General features: G+C 51.0%; 1 protein-coding gene across 1 annotated transcript; it reads right to left on the reverse strand.

The window, feature by feature from the left end:
- Positions 1-3,722: 3,722 nt before the first annotated feature.
- Positions 3,723-17,552, reverse strand: Siglec15 (sialic acid binding Ig like lectin 15). The gene is made up of 6 exons (XM_050151688.1): positions 17,501-17,552; positions 10,218-10,274; positions 9,484-9,867; positions 8,434-8,805; positions 7,270-7,300; positions 3,723-7,016 (listed from the first exon to the last, which is right to left on the reverse strand). Exons 1-6 carry the CDS (start codon positions 17,550-17,552, stop codon positions 6,890-6,892), a joined length of 1,023 nt encoding a protein of 340 aa, XP_050007645.1. The 3' UTR covers positions 3,723-6,889.
- Positions 17,553-18,354: the final 802 nt, after the last annotated feature.

Below are 18,354 nucleotides of genomic sequence, written 5' to 3' on the forward strand. Positions count from 1 at the left end.
TGCTTGATATCTGAGAGTTATTTGCCTCAGATTCTATGAGAAGCACTAGGCTAAGTTTAAAAATATGAACTAATGTGGAACAAAGAGAGGTTCCTGCAGAGAGCCTGGCTTGCTGCTTGAAGGATGAACCAGACTTTGCTCGGATAATAGTTAGCTCTCAGAGTGATAGCCATGGTATCTGAGACAGTGATGTCCTTTTCAACACACAAAGCCAAGGCCTGAGCAATGCAGAAGGTGGACCTCCCACACCACAGCAGCAAGTGCCGGCCAGGAACAGAAGGGGAGTTTCCGACTCAGTGGAAGTGCCTCTGCCTCTCCAGTTATCGCTCACTACCTCAGAGTGCACACATGGGGCAGAGACATCACCCTTCCATCTCCCTGCTCCTCAGCCTCACCAGAACAAATGAAGGCACAAGGCTGCTTCGGCAGAGAGGTCCTGTGGCTGTCAGTACAGAGCGGTAGTGGCTGGGACACGTTTCTAAAGCTCTTACACTACTTGGCCTTGCCTCTAAACATGACTGGCATCTTGCTGGTTAAGCGTCCATCTCTCCTGTATTGTGTCCAAGTCTTTTGGTTCTTTGGTATCAGGAGATGTGAACTGTAGACGCTCCCCCTTAGTTAGCCAGCAGTCTTGCTCAAACAAGGCCAACCAGTCTAAGCTCTGGTGTGCCTAAGCTCTTTGTCTGAATCAAGTACTGATACAGGTTTTCAAAGGTGTTTACTTGAAAAATTACTTCTGAAGTGGACGGCAGTGTCTAGAATCATGGACAAAGTCAAAGCACAGAAAATACCTCGATCTCCTTAATGGGGACCCTCAACTTCTGTACCTGGCCAGTGTCTTGGAGTTCACTGCTAGCCCAGCCTCAGCAATGCCAGGGCTCTCTGGTTCTGCTTATCTTGAGCCAGAACAGCTCTTGTCCTTGCCTGTGGTTGTGGATCTGCCTGGAACAGCAGGCAGGGTCTGTTCTCTTTCTCAGTCACTGACCTCTTCTGCCCTATCCCATAGTCCTCTCCAGGTTACGTGCTCAGAATTCTTAAAACTCTTCGAACGTGATATCCAAAAAGACTTCTTTGGGGAGGGGGGCAAAGTGCCCAAATCAGTGCACACTGCTTGCCGTGCCAAGGATTAGCAGCACCTGAACTGCGATGAGACAAATGGAGCACAAGGGGCACATATCAGTCAGCACTCGGGTGCCGAGAGAACACATCTTTGCCTCCCCTGTCCTTGGTGCTTTTGCTGCCTTGTCCTAGCCCCTGGCCCAGAGTTGCACACTCCTGTGCCCAGGCAGTGAGGATCCCTCTAGGACACACGGGCAGAACCAGCCTCCATTGTGGTCTGCAGTTGGCACCTTAGCCCAGCACTGAGTTAACTGCAGACCCCTTAGCAACAGTCACCGCCCAGGACCAGTCCCATGGAGTGTCTGCTTGGTGGGCCCAGTGCCCAGGCTCTTTGAGCTGCATCCGGTTCCACATCCTGGACTTCATCCCTGCTTTTTAGTTTGAACTTCACAGCTTCCTCTAAGGTGATCATGGCAGGTGAGGCTCTTGGCTTAGAGCCTGACCCTCAACAGATTCTTCTGCTCCACCAGGACACTCCTGTTTTAGAGCATGCAAGGGATCATGTGGCCAGGAGCAGGTCACCTGCTTATTCCGTTCGTTCTGTCCAGGTTCCTCAAGCCCCTTGAAAATAACCTGAAAAAACTTATGCTTCTCCTATTTTAGTAACGAAAGTGCTACGGTACGTTGGTTATAAATTATTTTCAATGTGTTGTGTAATACCACTGAGCACCGAGACATCTCTTCTTTCAGTGGTTCAAGATGATCTCGTGGCCTGTCTAGTATGACCTTTAAAACTACAGTTTTATTTTGGTCATTAACTTGGCAATTTTTACTTCTTATTCATTGTATAATATCTTACATGCTTGTATGAAGGACACATTTTTGTCTAATGGTGAAAAACTGGAAGATGTGAGAATTAGCTAAGTAAAATTCCGCAAATAAAGGACATTGTGATTTACCCATGTTGAGACTGACCCATGGTTTTCAACAAATTGGTTGGTAGGCCTTTTCAGACATAAATCCCATTAAGAGAATTTTTAAGTTAGTTGATTTGTGATAGCTATGATTCTTTTTAAAAATTTTATCACAATGGTAAGACCTAGTTTCAAAGAGAAATCCTGTGTGTGTGTGTGTGTGTGTGTGTGTGTCTGTGTTTGGGGATGGTGGGAATTGATATGTATCAGCCCTTGATAGCTGAACCGGCTGTAAGGTGGCCTTGACCCCTGCAGGAAGACCCTGACCCCTGCAGGAGGTTGGCCTTGAAAGCTGGCTAAAGTTCCACAAGGTGGGCGATGAACAGAAATGTTTGGGGTGCTTAGATGCAAGAGTGTCTGGCAAAGCCTGACTGAGTTTGCTCAAGGTCTACCATAGAAGTCTGCCTTTGGTGTTGGTGTGCCACCGGTCCCGCTTAGGTTTATGGATACTAAGGAAACATCTGGAATGCACCAAACTGTGGATGGATATGTAATATTGGTTTAAGATGTGTTACATTCATTTATGTTGCATTTGTTTAACTCTGTGAAGCTGTGTTACTTTGCCTGCCTAAAACACCTGATTGGTCTAATAAAGAGCTGAATGGCAAATAGCTAGGCAGGAGAGGGATAGGTGGGATTACTAGGCAGAGAGAATAAAAGGAGAAATCTGGGGAAGGGAGCAAGGAGGAGAGGAGGAGGCCAGAAGCCAGTCACCCAGCCACACAGCCAGCCAGAGTAAGAAGGAAAGAAAGACATATAGGATAAATGAAGGTTAAAAATCCCAGGGGCAAAACATAGTTAAAGAGAAACGAGATAATTTAAGTTAGAAAAGATGGCTAGAAACAAGCCAAGCTAAGGCTGGGCGTTCATAAGTAAGAATAAGTCTCCATGTGTTTATTTGGGAGCTGGGTGGAGTTAAAACAAAAAACCAACTCCAGATGGAAGATCTGTAGATCCCACGTTGGAGTAACAGTAATTTTCAAGGACGGCCTTCTGGGTGTGGGGTGTGTCTCCCTATGTTTGTGTGGGTTCAGATTCATTTCCTAGAGAGAACCACAGGGTTTAGGGTTTGAAGAACCAGAATGTTCTAGCTTTGTTGTCTGTATCATGTTGGGAAGTGCAGTCTTGAAGCACTGTGTCTTTAGGATCCTCTCCCTGATCTCTGGGCTGCCGGAAGGGAGTCCCAAATGCGATCACTTTTGACTATTGCTTGTGTCTCTGGTCCTTGCTTGCCAGTGACTACCCGAGCCCACTCAGAGGTTAGATATGGGAGGACAGGCATCTTGTCCCATCTAGACCTTGGGTACAGACGGGATGGTCCCAGGCTGTTCCATCACTGTATTCCCCACTGCCATTTGGCCACTCTTTCTGGAAGCCAATCAGGAGGCTTCCCTGAGCAGCATGGCAGACTGTTAAAGGAGATGGCAGTGCCCCTTGGGCTCCCTGTTGCCCATCACAGAAACCAGCATCGAGGGCTATTCCTCTTAGGATGCTGCAACTTTCCCTCTCAAGACCACTGCACATAGTGTGGGTATCATGGCAAGGACTACCAGGCTGGTAGCCAGCACATCCCAGAGAGTAAAGTTGACTTCAGCTGTCCTAGAATCAGCGGCTTTCTGGTTACAAACAAGCGGAGACATTTGGAGGAAGATTGGAGAAATGTGAATATGGGTGTGAATGTAACAATGTCACTAAATGTAACAAAATGTCACTAAATGTACTGTTCCTCAAGGTGTTTAGATTCGCGGGTAACTGGGAAATCTGCTGCTTATCCTCAGGCGGTTCAGCCAGATCATCAGTAAGGAAACAGCAACCTGTGAGTGATGTTGGTGGAGGGGGTGGGCGCATGGGTGTTTTTCTGGCTGTGTGTGTGTGTGTTGGTTGAAGAAGATTAAACAACACCAAAACTTTGGGGGTAAAGTCTCCTGAAGATACTGTTTAAAGTTCTAGTCCCTTCCATTCCCCGTGGGTCTGGAGGGCCAGGTAATGCCAGCATGGATATTTATTTAAACAGCTCCCAGGTGTTCCCGACACGGAAGCCTCAGGTTTCATGGGAGATGACAAATGACAGCAGGAAGTCCTGTACAACAGGACCAGGAGCCTAGCACCACAGTCTGTCCCTTGAGTGCCAACTCCTGTTACCCTCACCCCAGCTAGGGGTGGAACAGGCCCCCAAACCTTTGTAAGACCCCAGACTTTAGCACAACTGACTCCATGATCAAAGTACCATTCAGACCATAAAAGTCAGCACAGCACTACCCGCTGAAAAGAAAACAAAGAGCGAATCCATCAAAGTCCGTAGTTCTAGGAAAGTTGGAATGTGCTAACCTTGCCTTCGGCTTCTGGAGTTCTGCTTCTGGCTAACTGTTCTTCTTAACTGAGGTATCTCAGCCCAGGATATGGGTTTTGTGCTTAAAAGCTCACCCTGAGAAAGTCTTCATACTACACTGGGGTTCTGAGCACCCAGTGTAGCTGCTAGCTGGCTAATAAAGACTTCCTATTGGCTTAAACCATGCCTGAGCGGTATTCTCTGGTGGGTACCCCACAACAGGGCAGCACCCTCCATTGAGCGGGGTGAATGTCCATACCCTGTCCCTTCCTTCATGCTCCAGGAATAAATAACTGTCCATACCATGACATCTCTGTTTGGATTGTTCCTATGCTCCAACTGCCCTCCGTCTCTTCCTTCCAATCTCCATTCCCCCATCGGCACAGCCAATGCATACCATCTTCACATACGCTCTTCCAGGAAGCCTTCCCAAGACTGCATGCTTTGGGACTCCCTGTGTGGCTTCCAAGCGTTTCCGGAAGGGATTACTGTGCTACCAACCGAGGCGATTCTCAGTGTTCTCACAAATTTCCCTAGTGTTCCTCATCTACTGTTTACGATTGTACTGCCTTGCAGAGGATTCTTTTTGCCTCCAGTCTAGCAATTCACAACATCAGAGACAACATCCCTGCAATTTGGTTTCCTAATCAACAACAATGAACCTCTCCGCCAATCTGCAACGGGAATGGGATGAGCGTGGTGGCTGTTCTTGGTTGTCCACTTGACTATATGTGGAATTATAGGCTGGACACACCTGTGAGGGTGTTTCTTAATTAAATCATTCAAAGTGTGAAGACTCACTTTTAATCCTGATCTTTTGAGATGGGAAGATCCACCTTTAATCTGGGCCATACCTGCTGCTAGCAGCCTATATGAAGGGCACAGAAAAAAGAAGCTTGCTCTCATTGCCTGCTTGTGCTTTCTTCTGCAGACAAGTCCATTCTTGCACTGACATTAAAGCCTACTTCTTTGGGGGTCTAGAATATACTGCAGACCAGCTGAGACATCCAGCCTAGTGGATTGAACAACTCCTAGATTCCTGGACTTTCCTTTGGTTAACAGCTATTGTTGGACTAACTGAACCAAGCCTGTCACCCACCCATCCTAATAAATCCCTCCTCCTTTCTCCCTACACGTGTGTGTGTGTGTGTGTGTGTGTGTGTGTGTGTATTCATTCCATAAATTCTGTTCCTCTAGAGAACCCTAATACAGTGCAAAACAAATACCATTTCCAGCCACCGTGATTTAGGGCTTGTTACAGCAGTACGGCCTAACTCCCCCTGACTGATGATGTCATCTCCAGTCTCATAATCTCAAATATGAATTCATAACACAACAAAGTATGTAAGTAGCAATTCATGGAATTCTCTTGGCCAATGATGTGCTAATCCTCACGGTAACCATGCCCCTATCTTTACCCTTGGGGATGCAAGTCTCTTTCTGGAGATGCTCTAAAGCTCCCCTCTGCAAAGAGGTCCAGATGTCAACTCTTGTGATGATCTCTTAACAGCTCTTGCTGGTGTCGAGGAAAGCCTGGAAGCCTACTGTCCTCAACCTGTAGAGATGGTCCCTGGACAAACATGGTCTCTTTAGCCTCCTGTCTCAGGGCTGACTTGGTCCCAAGTACACCTCTTCTTCATCAGGATCAACAAACGCACACTGAAGTATAAACAAGGAAAGCACTGCTCTTGAAGTTCGCCTGGATGGGATGGAAGACAGGCAGGGAGAGGGGGCGGTGCTCTTGGACTTTGCACATCCTTGGAGGGTGGACGCTGAGAGAGAGGTCAGAGCCACGGCTGTCTTATTCACTAGAACCCAGTGCCCCTTCTGGTCTTCCAGTTCTTGGCATATGTCTCAAAGCCTTCAGATGCTTGAGACAATGGATTTCCAGTTTCCTTCACCTGGTGGGTCCCAGCTGAAGTCAGTGTGGATCTGTTGACATGATCGCAGCTGGGCAGAGGGCTGGGACGGTCCCTGGGGAGACGTCAGGAGGCTCCAGGCCTCTTCTTGCTACTAAGTTTCCAGGGTTTGCTGTTCCAGTTGTTCTCTGGAGTGCTTTGTTCTCCCAAGGCTGCGCAGAGCTGCAGTGATCTAATTTCTGCTTGTCCAGAGCCCACCGTTGCGATAGGTTTGCAGTTCACACAGCTCCTTCGGATCTACTGTTTCCTCAGTTCAGACAAACTGGCCAGTCATGGAGAGGCTGAGTCCTAGAGAGGTCAAGAATGTGTCCTGGTCTATACTGCAAAGTTGGTGCCAGAGCAGGCTGGAGCCTGGACCTCCAGACCTTATGGCTAGTTTCCCATCTGCTTTACTATATAGTTCTAGGTAAGAAAAAACAAGGGAAGTTTCATGCTAAGGCTCAGGTGGACATATGTGTATATGTATGTATAGATACACACATCCAGATTGTTGGCTCCAAATCTCTGTCAGCAGGGTCCTGTGTCCCCTTGGAAGTCGCCTGGCCCATAGCTGCCAAGAAGCCTGGGGAATTAGGAGGAGCTCTACAGGTCTAGCCTGGTACTGTCCTTCACTTCTCACGGTGCACGACTGGATGATGGTGGCCCAGAAGTTCCTCACAGTAAACACGTGGCAGCTGGTGGCCTGGGGGACTCATTTGGTTCAGGTTCTCATAATTGGACTCCTGAGCCTGAGACCTGCAGACAGGAGGACACTGACTTACCACCCAGTGTTTGGGGAGGTCCTTGACTTCCCAAGCCAGCCTGGCCTCCTCTGTTCTGAGAATGGTGTGAGGGATGGGGGTGTAGGGTGCTTTGGGTATGATGCAGGTTCTGATACAGGTTACTGCTCTAACCTTATCCCAGACCTATTCTTTCTCCCCCTACTACCAGTCCCTGGGCCAATGAGACCAGGCAGGGGTGGGGCAGGAAGGGCAGCAATAGCACTTACCGTGGAGGGGTATCCTGAGTGACCAGGTGATCTGTGTGAGGGATACAGAGAAAGAGCAGGTGTGATTTTACACTGTAGACTCCAACTTACATACATGTTAGCCGCATGCTCTACTGCGTGACGTGGTCCCCACCCCACTGCGAGCAGGGGTCCCCAGGAGTATGCAACAGGCTGCAGATAGACAGCTAGCCAAAGCGGCTGTGAAGCCTGACTCTCATAGACGAATAGGAGTTAACTGGTGGGCTAAGGGGGATGTGGTCCACAGAGCAAAGCGGCCTTTCTGAGGGAGGACCCTGAAACAACATGTTCATTAAGTCCGAGAGACCAGCAAGAATGGCAGGGTCACAGTGAGGTTAGCACCGTGTAAATTCCACATTTCATCCCTGGAGAGTTTGAGGCTGATGTTCCTGGTCTGGAGAAACCGAAGAACTCTGAGAAAGTCCCTCCCTCTCTGGGCTGCTCATCAAGCAGACACCCCATCAAGGGCTGGGACGCTGTGTGGAGAGCCTCTCTCAAAGTGCTGAGTTCCCCAGCCAGGTGTGCATTCATGTTTTCCAAGCTCACGTTCCTCACATTTTTCAGATAAGTTCTCGCCTCTCTCTCTCTCTTTTTTTTAAGGCCTCAGAATAGCAAGATGTTCTCTGCCTTCTACAGTTCCTGGGGTCTGTGGGAACCCTTCTTAGGGGGCTACCGCAAAGCTCTGCAGACTCAGCCTCTTATGGGTTGGCAGGGAATCACATCCTGGCATCTTCGTATGGCCAGCATCATGATGCATAACCTCAGGGCCGCAAGATGCTTGTTACAATGTAAGGGGAAGCCTTACCTTTATGGGACACTGAGTTGTAGTGTGGTGGTTGAAAACAAAAATCAAAAATCAGCAGCTACAATAGCAACAACAACAAAAAACTGCTTTACACCTGACAGGACTGGGTGGGTCACCATCTGTGTGACTCTGCAAAAAGCAAGCTACTTTGCAGAGCCTCGCCTTCCACGCTGCAAAGAGCCTCAAGCAGGTCCCGCCTCCCGGGCTCCAGGCAGAGAAAGAACTGAGCTGATCCAGGTGGAGAAAGGATGCTCTGATGGGCCACGCAGGATGGTCCGCCAGAAAGGGGAGGGAGCCCCTGTCCTCCCCTTCGTCCCCACCCAGATCTGGGGTGCACCCACCTAGTCGTCGGCGGGTGGCTCGCGCACCCAGAACACCAAGCAGCAGCAGCGCCTTGAGACCCAGCGCGCCGAGCAGGAGCGCCAGAGTGGAGGCTCCGGGGGCGCCACGGAAGCGGAACAGGTAGACGCTGGCCTCTGCGCGGCCCAGGCTATTGGCTGCTGTGCACGTGTAGCGCCCATCTCGGGTCAGCGCCGGCAGCTCGGCGGTCACATGGTAGCCGTGACCCTGGCTCTGCTCGGCCGCCGAGCTGTTGCCCAGGGCGGGGCCGGACCAGGAGAGGGCAGGCGGGGGCTCCCCCTCGGCCGTGCAGAGTGCGCGGAAGGCGTGCGCGGGGCCTGGCAGCACCGAGATGTTGACGATCCGCGGTGCAGCTGCGGGGGAAGAAGGCGGGCGCGGGTCACCCGGCAGAGGACAGCGCCCCGGGAGCGTGAGAGAGGCTATGGTTTGAGAAGGCAAGGGGTGCGACTTCCAAGATGGAAGCACCGGTGAGGTAGTGGGGATGCCCAGAGAGAAGAGAGGGACACCTGGGCGCCAGGCTATCTGGGTCCTATTGCAGTAGTGGCTTTAGCAAGCTATTTTTCTTCTTTGCCTCAGTTTCTCCATATGTAAATTGGTGATCACAATTGCCTTTGTTTTACGGGGTCACTGAGATTTGGCAAACTAATACGTGTGTATTACTTGGACTGCTGGGCTTTCAGCTGGTGGTCGCCAAAGGGTCACAACCGCAGGGAGGGGCCAATTGTAAGTAATGCTCTAGGGGCAAGGGATGTGCAAAGGTTGGGGTGAGAAATTTTTCAGTGCAGGGAGCGTACCTCCTCCTGCACCCCTTGCCAGGTTAGGATTATTGGTTGTTTTTCTCTCTTTCCTTGCCAGTTACCGGTGTTTATGAGCATCGGGACACCACCTACCCGCCCCAGTCCAGCCTTTCCTGGGATCTGAATTCTGCATTTCTACCAAGTTCTCAGAGGCCTCCCTGGCACCCTGTAGGCTCTCAGGACAGGGATGCGGGGAAGTTGGGTACCACCTCCTCCGCCGCCAGTCCGCCTCACCGGTCACGCGCAGCCGGACCCCGTGGCGGCTCTCATAGCGGTCGTGGGCGTCGCCGGCGAACTCCACGCGGCAGAAGTAGCGGCCACTGTCCGCCAGGGCGAGGCGCTCGACGCGCAGTGACAGGTCGTTGTGGCGCGGGTTGCCCAGCAGGCGGAAGCGGCCCTGCAGGCTCAGAGCCGTCTGGCACAGCTCGCTGCCTCGAGCCGCGGTGCATCGGAACACCTGAGGGCCGGCGTACGGCTCGCCAGCGCGCCAGATGGCAGTCAGCGGCCCGTCGTAGTGGCGGTGCGGGTGCGTGAAGGTGCAGGGCAGCATCGCCGCGTCGCCCGCCTCCGCGCTCACCTCGGAGGGCACCTGCATGGACCAGCGCTGCTCCGGCACGCCTGCCGGCCAGGGACACATCAGACCTAGCCTGAGGAGACCGGGTTCCTGGCCTCTGGCGGCATCTTCCCCGCCCCCACCCCACGCCCTCTCTCAGGCAGCAATCGGTTCCTTTCGGCTGGAACCCCACTTCCTGGCTTTAGAGCCATCTCCCTACTCTACCATGACTAAGGGAAGGGGGATGGGACGGATGTTTCTCCAGACTCTTCCTTGGGGTTGCCTCTTTCTTGGCGTGTGACCTAGTGACAGACACAACTCTTTCGCATTTCTCTCTATCAGAAACCTGTGCATTTCCCGAAACACTACGATATCCCGTGGTAACAGGATCCTTAAGATGATAAAAATCACTTACTGTGCGCCTCTGTGTTGAGCAAATCCGCCGGAGCATCTCCAGTTTTCACAAGTGATCCTAGAGATGAGCATAGATGTTACATGTTAATAAACGCAGGCACAAAGAAGTTAAATAACTGGCCAAGTCGAGACCAAATCAGTGTTCAAGTCAGATCCGCCTGCACCCACAGCCTACATTACAGTGCCTTAAAGGCGTGAAGCTGTGGATGCGTCTGAAGGCATTAACGGTCTCATTTACAGGGGAGAAACCACGGTCTCATTTACAGGGGAGAAACCAAGGCCCTGGAGGGGCGGTGTTTTGAAGCACACTGTTGAGTTGGTAGGAACTCAACCTTTACTGTCAGGGTCAGCCCAAGAGGACTATGTCCCAGGTTGGCTTTCTACATGCAGCCCAGGCAGGGAAAGACAGGTCAGAGTGGTACGGGCTGTATTGCCTCCTTGCTCTCTGTACGGGGTCGCTTCTAGACTCACTTGCCCTGTCTTCTATCCAGTTACTATTCTTCACAATGTGGAGCTAAGGACTGGAAGCTGAACCCTGCTTCCACTTCACCCAGCGCTGGCAAACCACCGGCCCCGTGTTGCTGTGGCTTTGAGGATGCAGGTGCTCAGCCTCCAGAGGCTTATCCCAGGGGTGGTACCTCCCTAAGAAGAGGCAGGCAGCCGAACCTGCCTAGCCAGTGCCCTGGGGCACAGTGCACAAAAGGGACCTTTACAAGGAATAATTAGAATTGTATTATACACGGTTCCTTTATATACACCATGCCGTCTGCCCTGAAAGCATCCAAGAGACAGAGAAAGATTGTTAGAGATGAGGAAATGAAGGCCTACGTCAGGCGAGTAAGAAAAAACCAGTCCATCATTGATTGTCATCATGCCCCGTGTCCCGCCATGCTAAGCCCACTGCTCTTTGTGGTCAGCCAGCCTCATTGGCCTCTTGGGTAAGAATACCCTCAGGCCACCCCTGGTGGCCCATCTCCCATGGAGCCCGTGCACCTGTGGATGAGCGCACCCCTGCACAGAAGCAGTCCAGATCTGCCATTGCTGCAGGAGCGCGGACAAGCACGGACGAGCCCAAGCTGGCGCTAGCGGGAGCTCACTGTGGCTACTCTTGGACTCATTACCTTCTCTTGATGGGAAAGATTGGATCATCCCCGCCCCCCTGCTCCTCCCCCCTTTCCCTTTCTGCTCAAACCCTGCTCCAGGGGACCCTAGTGTGTGTGGCTTCTACAGAGAGCTCTTGGTTCTTGTGCACCTTGAGCTGGGGTGCTCCGCCTCCAGTTGAGTTCTGCTGTGGGTGCACCCCCAGAAGACCATCAAGTTAAAGCACAGGTTTTTTTTTTTTTTTTTTAAATGCCACTTTTTTGTTGTTGTTTTTGGCTTAATCTCTTGCTCTGGACAAGTTGAATTACGTGTTTGAATTCAAGTGGAGGGCTTGACATTTATCCCGAGTAAGAACTTGTTTGTTGGTAGTGATCAAAGGGCTGCTTTTCAAATCTGAGAAAACGGAAGATCGTGCCGATCCAGTCAGCACTTCTAGCGGAAAAGTCTCAGGAGTTTCCTCAGGCCTGTCTCTCTGACAACATAGTTCAAGCTGGCCTGGAAGTTACTGTATATTCCAATCTGACTCCAATTTAGTCAGTTCCTTGCTGCAGCCTCTTGAGTGCTGGACTACAGGCATGTACTACTATTCCAGCATGTACTGCTATTCCAGCATGTACTGCTATGCTCTTCTGGTTTTTGTTGTTGTTAAGATGGGGGTCCCACTATGTAGTCCAAACAGGTCTTGGACTCACAGTCCTCCTGCCTTATCTTCCTAGAAGCTGGGATTATGGGTGTGCACCCTCAGCTCCTACTTCAGCTTCCCTGTGCTGCCTACCCTCTGTGACCTTTTTCCGATCTTTGCATCTTGCGGGCCCTGGGGTCAGGCCGTGATTGTCTGCACATTGTTGCTATTGTGCATTCATGGACCCAGCAAACGTCTATTGGATACTTCCGCACTCCATGCCAGGTGCTGGGCTGTAAGCCGCAGAGACAGAGATGGACAGGATACCCTGTCAGCCTGCTGGAGCTAGATGGAGAAAGATCGGTGAACATGTAATTACGGGGCACTCTGCCAGGTGCTCTTCTGATGGACACAAACAATGTTGCCTTTGTCTGGACGTGGTTCCCAGCCCACTTTCACTCACCGGCGCCCTCCCATTCAACCCCTGTTCTCTGTGGAGTTAGCCCCGCCAGAATATTCTTCTCTGAGCCCCCAAGTCTGGCTCTGGCATCTCTCCCCTGTACTCTGGAATGAAAGGGGGTCAGGCTGTCAGGAGGAGGGGGCTGGTGTAGAGAGTATACAGGGATTATGCATAGCAGACATGGATGGCGGAGCTCATCAGAGAGGAGGTGCCTGTGTGCAGAGACCAGGGAATGTAGGTAATTCCACAAGACCTGGGGCAACAGGGAACCAAACCATAAGATGTGACACCTGAAAGACGTGGTGGTGTGGGCCTGCACCTCAAGCATGCAGGAAGAGGAGCACTGGGAATCCAGGCCACTTTCAGCTACATGGGGAGTCTCAGAAAGGCGGAAGAAGAAAACATGAGTCATGGACATCACAGGGGCAGAGAAAACATGAGGGGACAGGGAGGCCAAAGTACTGAAGAACGGGGTTACTGGGAGTCGTTCCTCATCTCATTTAAAACACGCAACAACCCATTGAGACGCCACCATTAAATAGCCCGTTAGAGAGAAGAGGAACTGAGGCTTGTAGAGCCCAAAGTGACTTGGCTAGCTCAGCTGGTGACCAACTAGTAGCAGAGACTTGGCTTGCCCTGGCTGGTTTTTCCTCCCTTATTTATATTCCTATCTTAACCTCCGTGCTCAGTTGCTTAAGAACAGTTGTAAAATAGTCTCTCTTGTTCCCCGCGGAAAAATCTTCGGTTTATTTGATCAAGCAAAAATAAGATAAGCTTCACAGGAACGATTTTAAAGTCCAGAGAGAACCAGGTTCTTAAAAGGCTGCAGTAGCATTTTAATGCAGTATTTTAAATGCAGTAAAATACAGCATCCCCTTGCTACTTCTCCAGCCTTCTGCGCGGACTGCACGACGCATTCAGATGCCTTTTTAGCTCACACGGGAGGTCTGCAACGCCTCTCCACCGTTCCTTATGCCTCATTGCCCGTCATGCCTGTGGCGATAGCAACATTTAAGGTTTTTAAAGGTAAAAGTCCCCACAGGGGGAGGGGGCTTGCAATAAAAACATCACACCTTTGCCTTGAAGTTTGGGGGAAATTCCCCTAGCTACCCACTGCTATGATGAACTCTGAAATACCACAGCAATGCCCAAAGTGGGCAGAGGCGGCTAGAATCCCAGGTAGGCTTGTAGTGAAGGCTCTGTTGCCTGGGCAGGCACGCTGGTGGTGTGTTACTTCAGGCAGCTTTGCCATGAGAAAGTGGTAACAGAGGCTTAACTTGGTTGCTCTGAGGTCAGGCAACCACGCCCCTGTGAATTCCACCCGGATCTGTATTCTGCTGTGGAGTGTTCTAAAATGGGACCTGAATGGCAGAGCCAGCTGGTGTTTGCTCTAGCATAGAGACCCTTCCATTAGAAGCTCCATCTTGGCTCCCATTAGCAGATATGGGCTTCTTGCTGAGTGGGTTCAAAGGAGCGATGCTTGGACTCCCAGAGTCCTTTAGATGGGCCCGCCCAGAGGACTCAAGGTGAAGGTGAGCAGTCCTTAGTAGGTATTGTCCAGAGAACAAAGACATTTGCTTTGGCAGAGATCCTAGCTCCTGGCATCTTGTGACATTTGCCATTGCCGCTAGCATCTCTTGACTGCTGGCTAAGAAGTGACCAGGATGACTCCTGACTGGGATCACTGAGCTTTCTGTGGAGTCTCTCTGTCTGCCTGTGTCTGGCAACTTCCAGGGTCAATGGGAAGCCCACATTCTTCTTGTTGCTCAAAGTATCAGCCTCCAGCGGTGGCCACCAGGGATGGTGGGAGCATGTCAGCTTTGGCATAGCTGTACTCAGGTGACCATCCCCACTCTGGTAAGGAAAATATACACTGAAAAGCTATGAAGTGGCTTCTGTCTGTAAGGTCATCTAAGGTAGCGAGGAATGGCAGCTGACGTTCACCAAGCCTGGACGGAGTCCATGGACACAGTGAAATCACGGAGCAGAAATGATGTAGTAAAAGCACTGTTTACAATAGGAAAGCTGTAGTCATGACTCACCAGGACCTTGTATCAGGCTGGGTGACAGGTGCTCTGTTAAAAGGCGCCCTGGGACTGAAGGGGCCAACCTATAGTGTGCCATTCGGGGAGGAGTAAACCCAGAGGGTTCTGACTCATCATGACCCTGCATTGGGCTGTGTAGCAGGTGTACCAGATGAAAGTTCGTTCTCCTCAATGTTGTCTTGTTTCAATGATGTATCCTTTGGTTGGAGAGGCAGGGGCTCCAGCCCTGGCTCTGAAGTCGACAGTGGGACCTTAGGTGAGACTCTATGCTTGTTGACTTGCTAGATCCTCCATGAAATACTATTTCTGGATATTTACTCAAGTGGCTAAACCCAAAAGTCTGGCTGGTCATTTAAGGCATGCCAGTTCTCACTGCCATGATATCATCCTCCCAGAGACGCAGTCATGGTGATGACGCCCACCTGGCATTGTCTTTCCCCAGCTCTTAAAATGTATGGTGCTACCCCTTAGGAGGCAGAAACAGGGAGTTCTTAAATTGAAGGCCAGTCTAGGCTGCGTGGTAAGTCCCAGGCCAACCGGGTTTGTACGGTAAGACTCTCAAACAACCAAGAAAGTAATTAAGAAAAAAAAAAAAACCCTAAATCTTAAAGCCAAATTTGGGTAAAATTGACAGTACATAAAATATTTTAGAACTATATCTAGTTAAAAACTTTAAGTGCTTAAGAGTAAGCCACTAGCTAACCAGTAAACAGCTGCACAGCTGTGCACCATGAAGTCCACCGATGCTCCCTGTGTGGCCCTCAAAGTGGCCACATCCTCATGATTGTGATGCACTATTCGTCAAGCAGGAAGGGAAAGGAACCCAGCTGCCCAACGTGGGCAAGGAGCATTGAAACTGGATCAGAATTGGAAACCTTTGCTTCGGCTGCAGCTGGCCAACGATTTCCTCCAGTCCCACAGTGAAACAGGAGGTAGGATTTGCCGGGACTCTGTGTTGACCATCTGTGAGGTGCTGGACACAGTCACACTCCTTGCTTCGCAGTTTGTGGTGGAGTCCCTGCGGGAACTACTCAAGCATCTTTTGATGTTTCCCCAATGGTTGCATTAAAGGACTGAGTGTCCAGGAGGGATGGCATCACGCCAGTGAGAACTGGAAGCCATCAAAGACTGGAGCTCCTGTACCCTCTCTCCGGTGCTAACATTTCTAGTAGACCTGGAGCCAGCCTGAAGTGCACAGTTATTGGTAAGGAACGCTTTCTCTCAGAACCACCTGGGCATGCTAGCAGGGGCATTCTCAAGAGTGGCCGGAGTGGTGGTCTCAGGCATTGTGGCATCCAGAGGGCAAGATTTGGAGGCAAAAAGCTATGTCCGGCCTAGTCATCAAACTTCACCAACAGGCAGCAGGTCTAGTGTGGGTATGCTGCTCTCTATGGACCTCATCCTTCCTGGCTCTCCTGCCCTTCAGCTCACTCTAGCCATTATCTCTTTGACATTGTAGGTGGAAGAGCAGCTTGTCAGTGGAGAAAAGTTGAGAGGAGGAAGATGTGGGTAGCAGGAATTCTGTTCCTTAATGACAGACCTAGAAAGTTCCAGGACGGGTGAGTCTAAGGGGTGTGAGTACAAGGCCTAGCTAGTCTCCATTGCCCCTGTTTCTCCAGCCACGTGGGTGTGATGTGGCTGTGGCTGTGTCTCAGTCACCTGAGATGATGGAGAAAGAGGCAGAGACACAGGCTGATCCTGGCCTGCAGCCAGTGCCCACCACAGTGTATTGTCCCTATCCTGGTGACTCTGGTTCTGCTCTGCTCTCATCCTCCTGAGTAGGACTTCCTCAGCTGAGCAAACTTTCCCACAATGCTTGCTGGGAGCAGGACAGACCTTCTCATTCAGCCTTCCCATTTCCTCCTGGCCTTTGTGATCTTGGTGACAGGGATCAGTTCTATAGGGTTTATGAGAGTTAGACAATTGGCCTGCTCATAGCTCGCAGATACCAGGACCGGTATCAGAAGTTGGTACCAGATATCAATTTCTGAGTCCTTAGTAACTCACACATCCGCCAGTCCAGGTCGGGGCATGATTAACCCCTTAGATCCCACCCTCACAGAATGGTTTCTGAGTTGGAGCCCTGAGGAAGAAACAGCCCTGACTGAACCCCATCTCTACCACTGTGGGATGGCAGGATGTGAGTCGGGGGAAGTAAGCTGAAGCCACACACACCAAGGTTCATCTATCAGCTCTCCCAGAGCCCCGCACCAGGAAAGCTGAGTGACAACTCGGACTGCCATGATGTCAGCATGGGGCATGTGGTGGTCATGCACGCGATGGCATAGACACTGTTTAGTAGGGGTTTTGAGAGAGATGTCCCAGGCGGGTTGGGGGAAGAACTGCCTGGGAGAGAAGGGCTTCTGAGTTTTGTTCGTGACACTCTCAGTTCCCCCGGGCATTGGCATCTCTTGAGATGGTGACTGGCAATGTTGGGTCCTGGGTCTTGCTGCCTGATATTCTGATTCTGCAGGTCGTGGATGGAGGCAAAGAATTTGCATCTTAACTCACATGCTCCCCTGATTCTGGAGCAGGTAGACCCTGCATCCCTTGAGAAGTCCCGTTCCCAGGGAAGAGTTTCCACTCACCCTACAGCGTTCCCACTAGGACGTTGATGCAGCCTTTCTCCTTGGTCCGATTCTCCACACAGAGCCACCCTCATCCTTGTCCCAGCACAGCGCAAGCTTGTGGCTTCCTTGTCTCTCCTTGTTCCTGGGGCAGTTGGGTGACAGCAACACCCAAAGTCTGTCCAGAACCAGCCCCTTCTTCCTCATTCTAGAGATTTATTCCCCTCATAGCAAATGATAGGGACGTGGCCTTTGTATAGTGGCGAACACCGAGGCTCATGAAATCAGGGCACTGCCCCAAGTCACTTAGAAACCCAAGGAAGGCCAAGATTTGGTCCTCTGCCCTCTGTTACCACAGCCCTCTACTACATAGCTCTTCTCCTGCATAGACCTGGAGGCTATCAGCAAACTCAGCCGCTAGTTTCCAGGGGGGTATGACCACAGCTGAGGCTTTCTCTTCTCCCTGTCAGAGTGAATAGGGGAACTCACCCATCTGGAGGACACATGCCAAGCAGGCCAGGAGATGGATAGACCCTTCCATGCTAACATCTGGAGACCCAGCAGCCCTCTTGGTGGGTGGAACAAAGGCAGGTGGGTGCTCTGTGTGCCAAGTCTGCAGGCCCACTGGACTGCAGACAAGCTGGAGGAACTGGGGAGGGGCAGCCGAGCGGCCAGTGCTGTGAGTAGGCAGAACCTGTGAGCTTTAGTCATGGAAAACAAACGGGAAGCCCTGGCGTGAGTCTCCCAGGAAGGAGCTGGGGAAGAAGCAGGGCCCCTTCATTTCTTCTTCATTTCCTCTCACCTCTCAATCTCCCATTCTAAAATTTTAGCATACTAGATGGTTTCGCCTCCCCCACCCTCTTCCTCTTTTCTTTTCTTTTCTTTTCTTTTCTCTTCTTTTCTCTTCTTCCCTCCCTCCCTCCCTCCCTCCCTCCNCTCCCTCCCTCCCTCCCTTCCTTTCTCCCTCCTCCCCCTCTCTCTTTTTTAAATATTATTTTCTGCAGAGGCTTTGTCAAAGTGTTGAGGGGCCTGTCCTTTTCCCTCTCTCCCTTCTCTTACCTTTCCTCATCATCTCTGTCTCTGTCTTTATCAACTCTTGTTTGCTCATTCCTTGCTTCACCATGGAATGGTACCACAGTAAAGTCCATGCTGACCACTGCTTGAAGGCCAATGTTTGGGGAAGCAATTAGTGGGAAGGAATCGGGCTTATCCAAAGGTTGCTGGAAGGAGATGGACAGGCTCCTTGTCAAAGCTCCACCTGTGGGATTTATGAGTGCAAAGGGATTCCGTAGGGAGGAAAGGGCAGGGCAGAACCCTGAGTGGGGTCTCCATCACTCAGGGCA

Source organism: Alexandromys fortis, unplaced genomic scaffold (genome assembly GCF_014885135.2).
Source record: "Alexandromys fortis isolate MF-2015 unplaced genomic scaffold, M_Fortis_MF-2015_v1.1 scaffold_71, whole genome shotgun sequence".
Classification (NCBI taxonomy): Eukaryota; Metazoa; Chordata; class Mammalia; order Rodentia; family Cricetidae; genus Alexandromys; species Alexandromys fortis.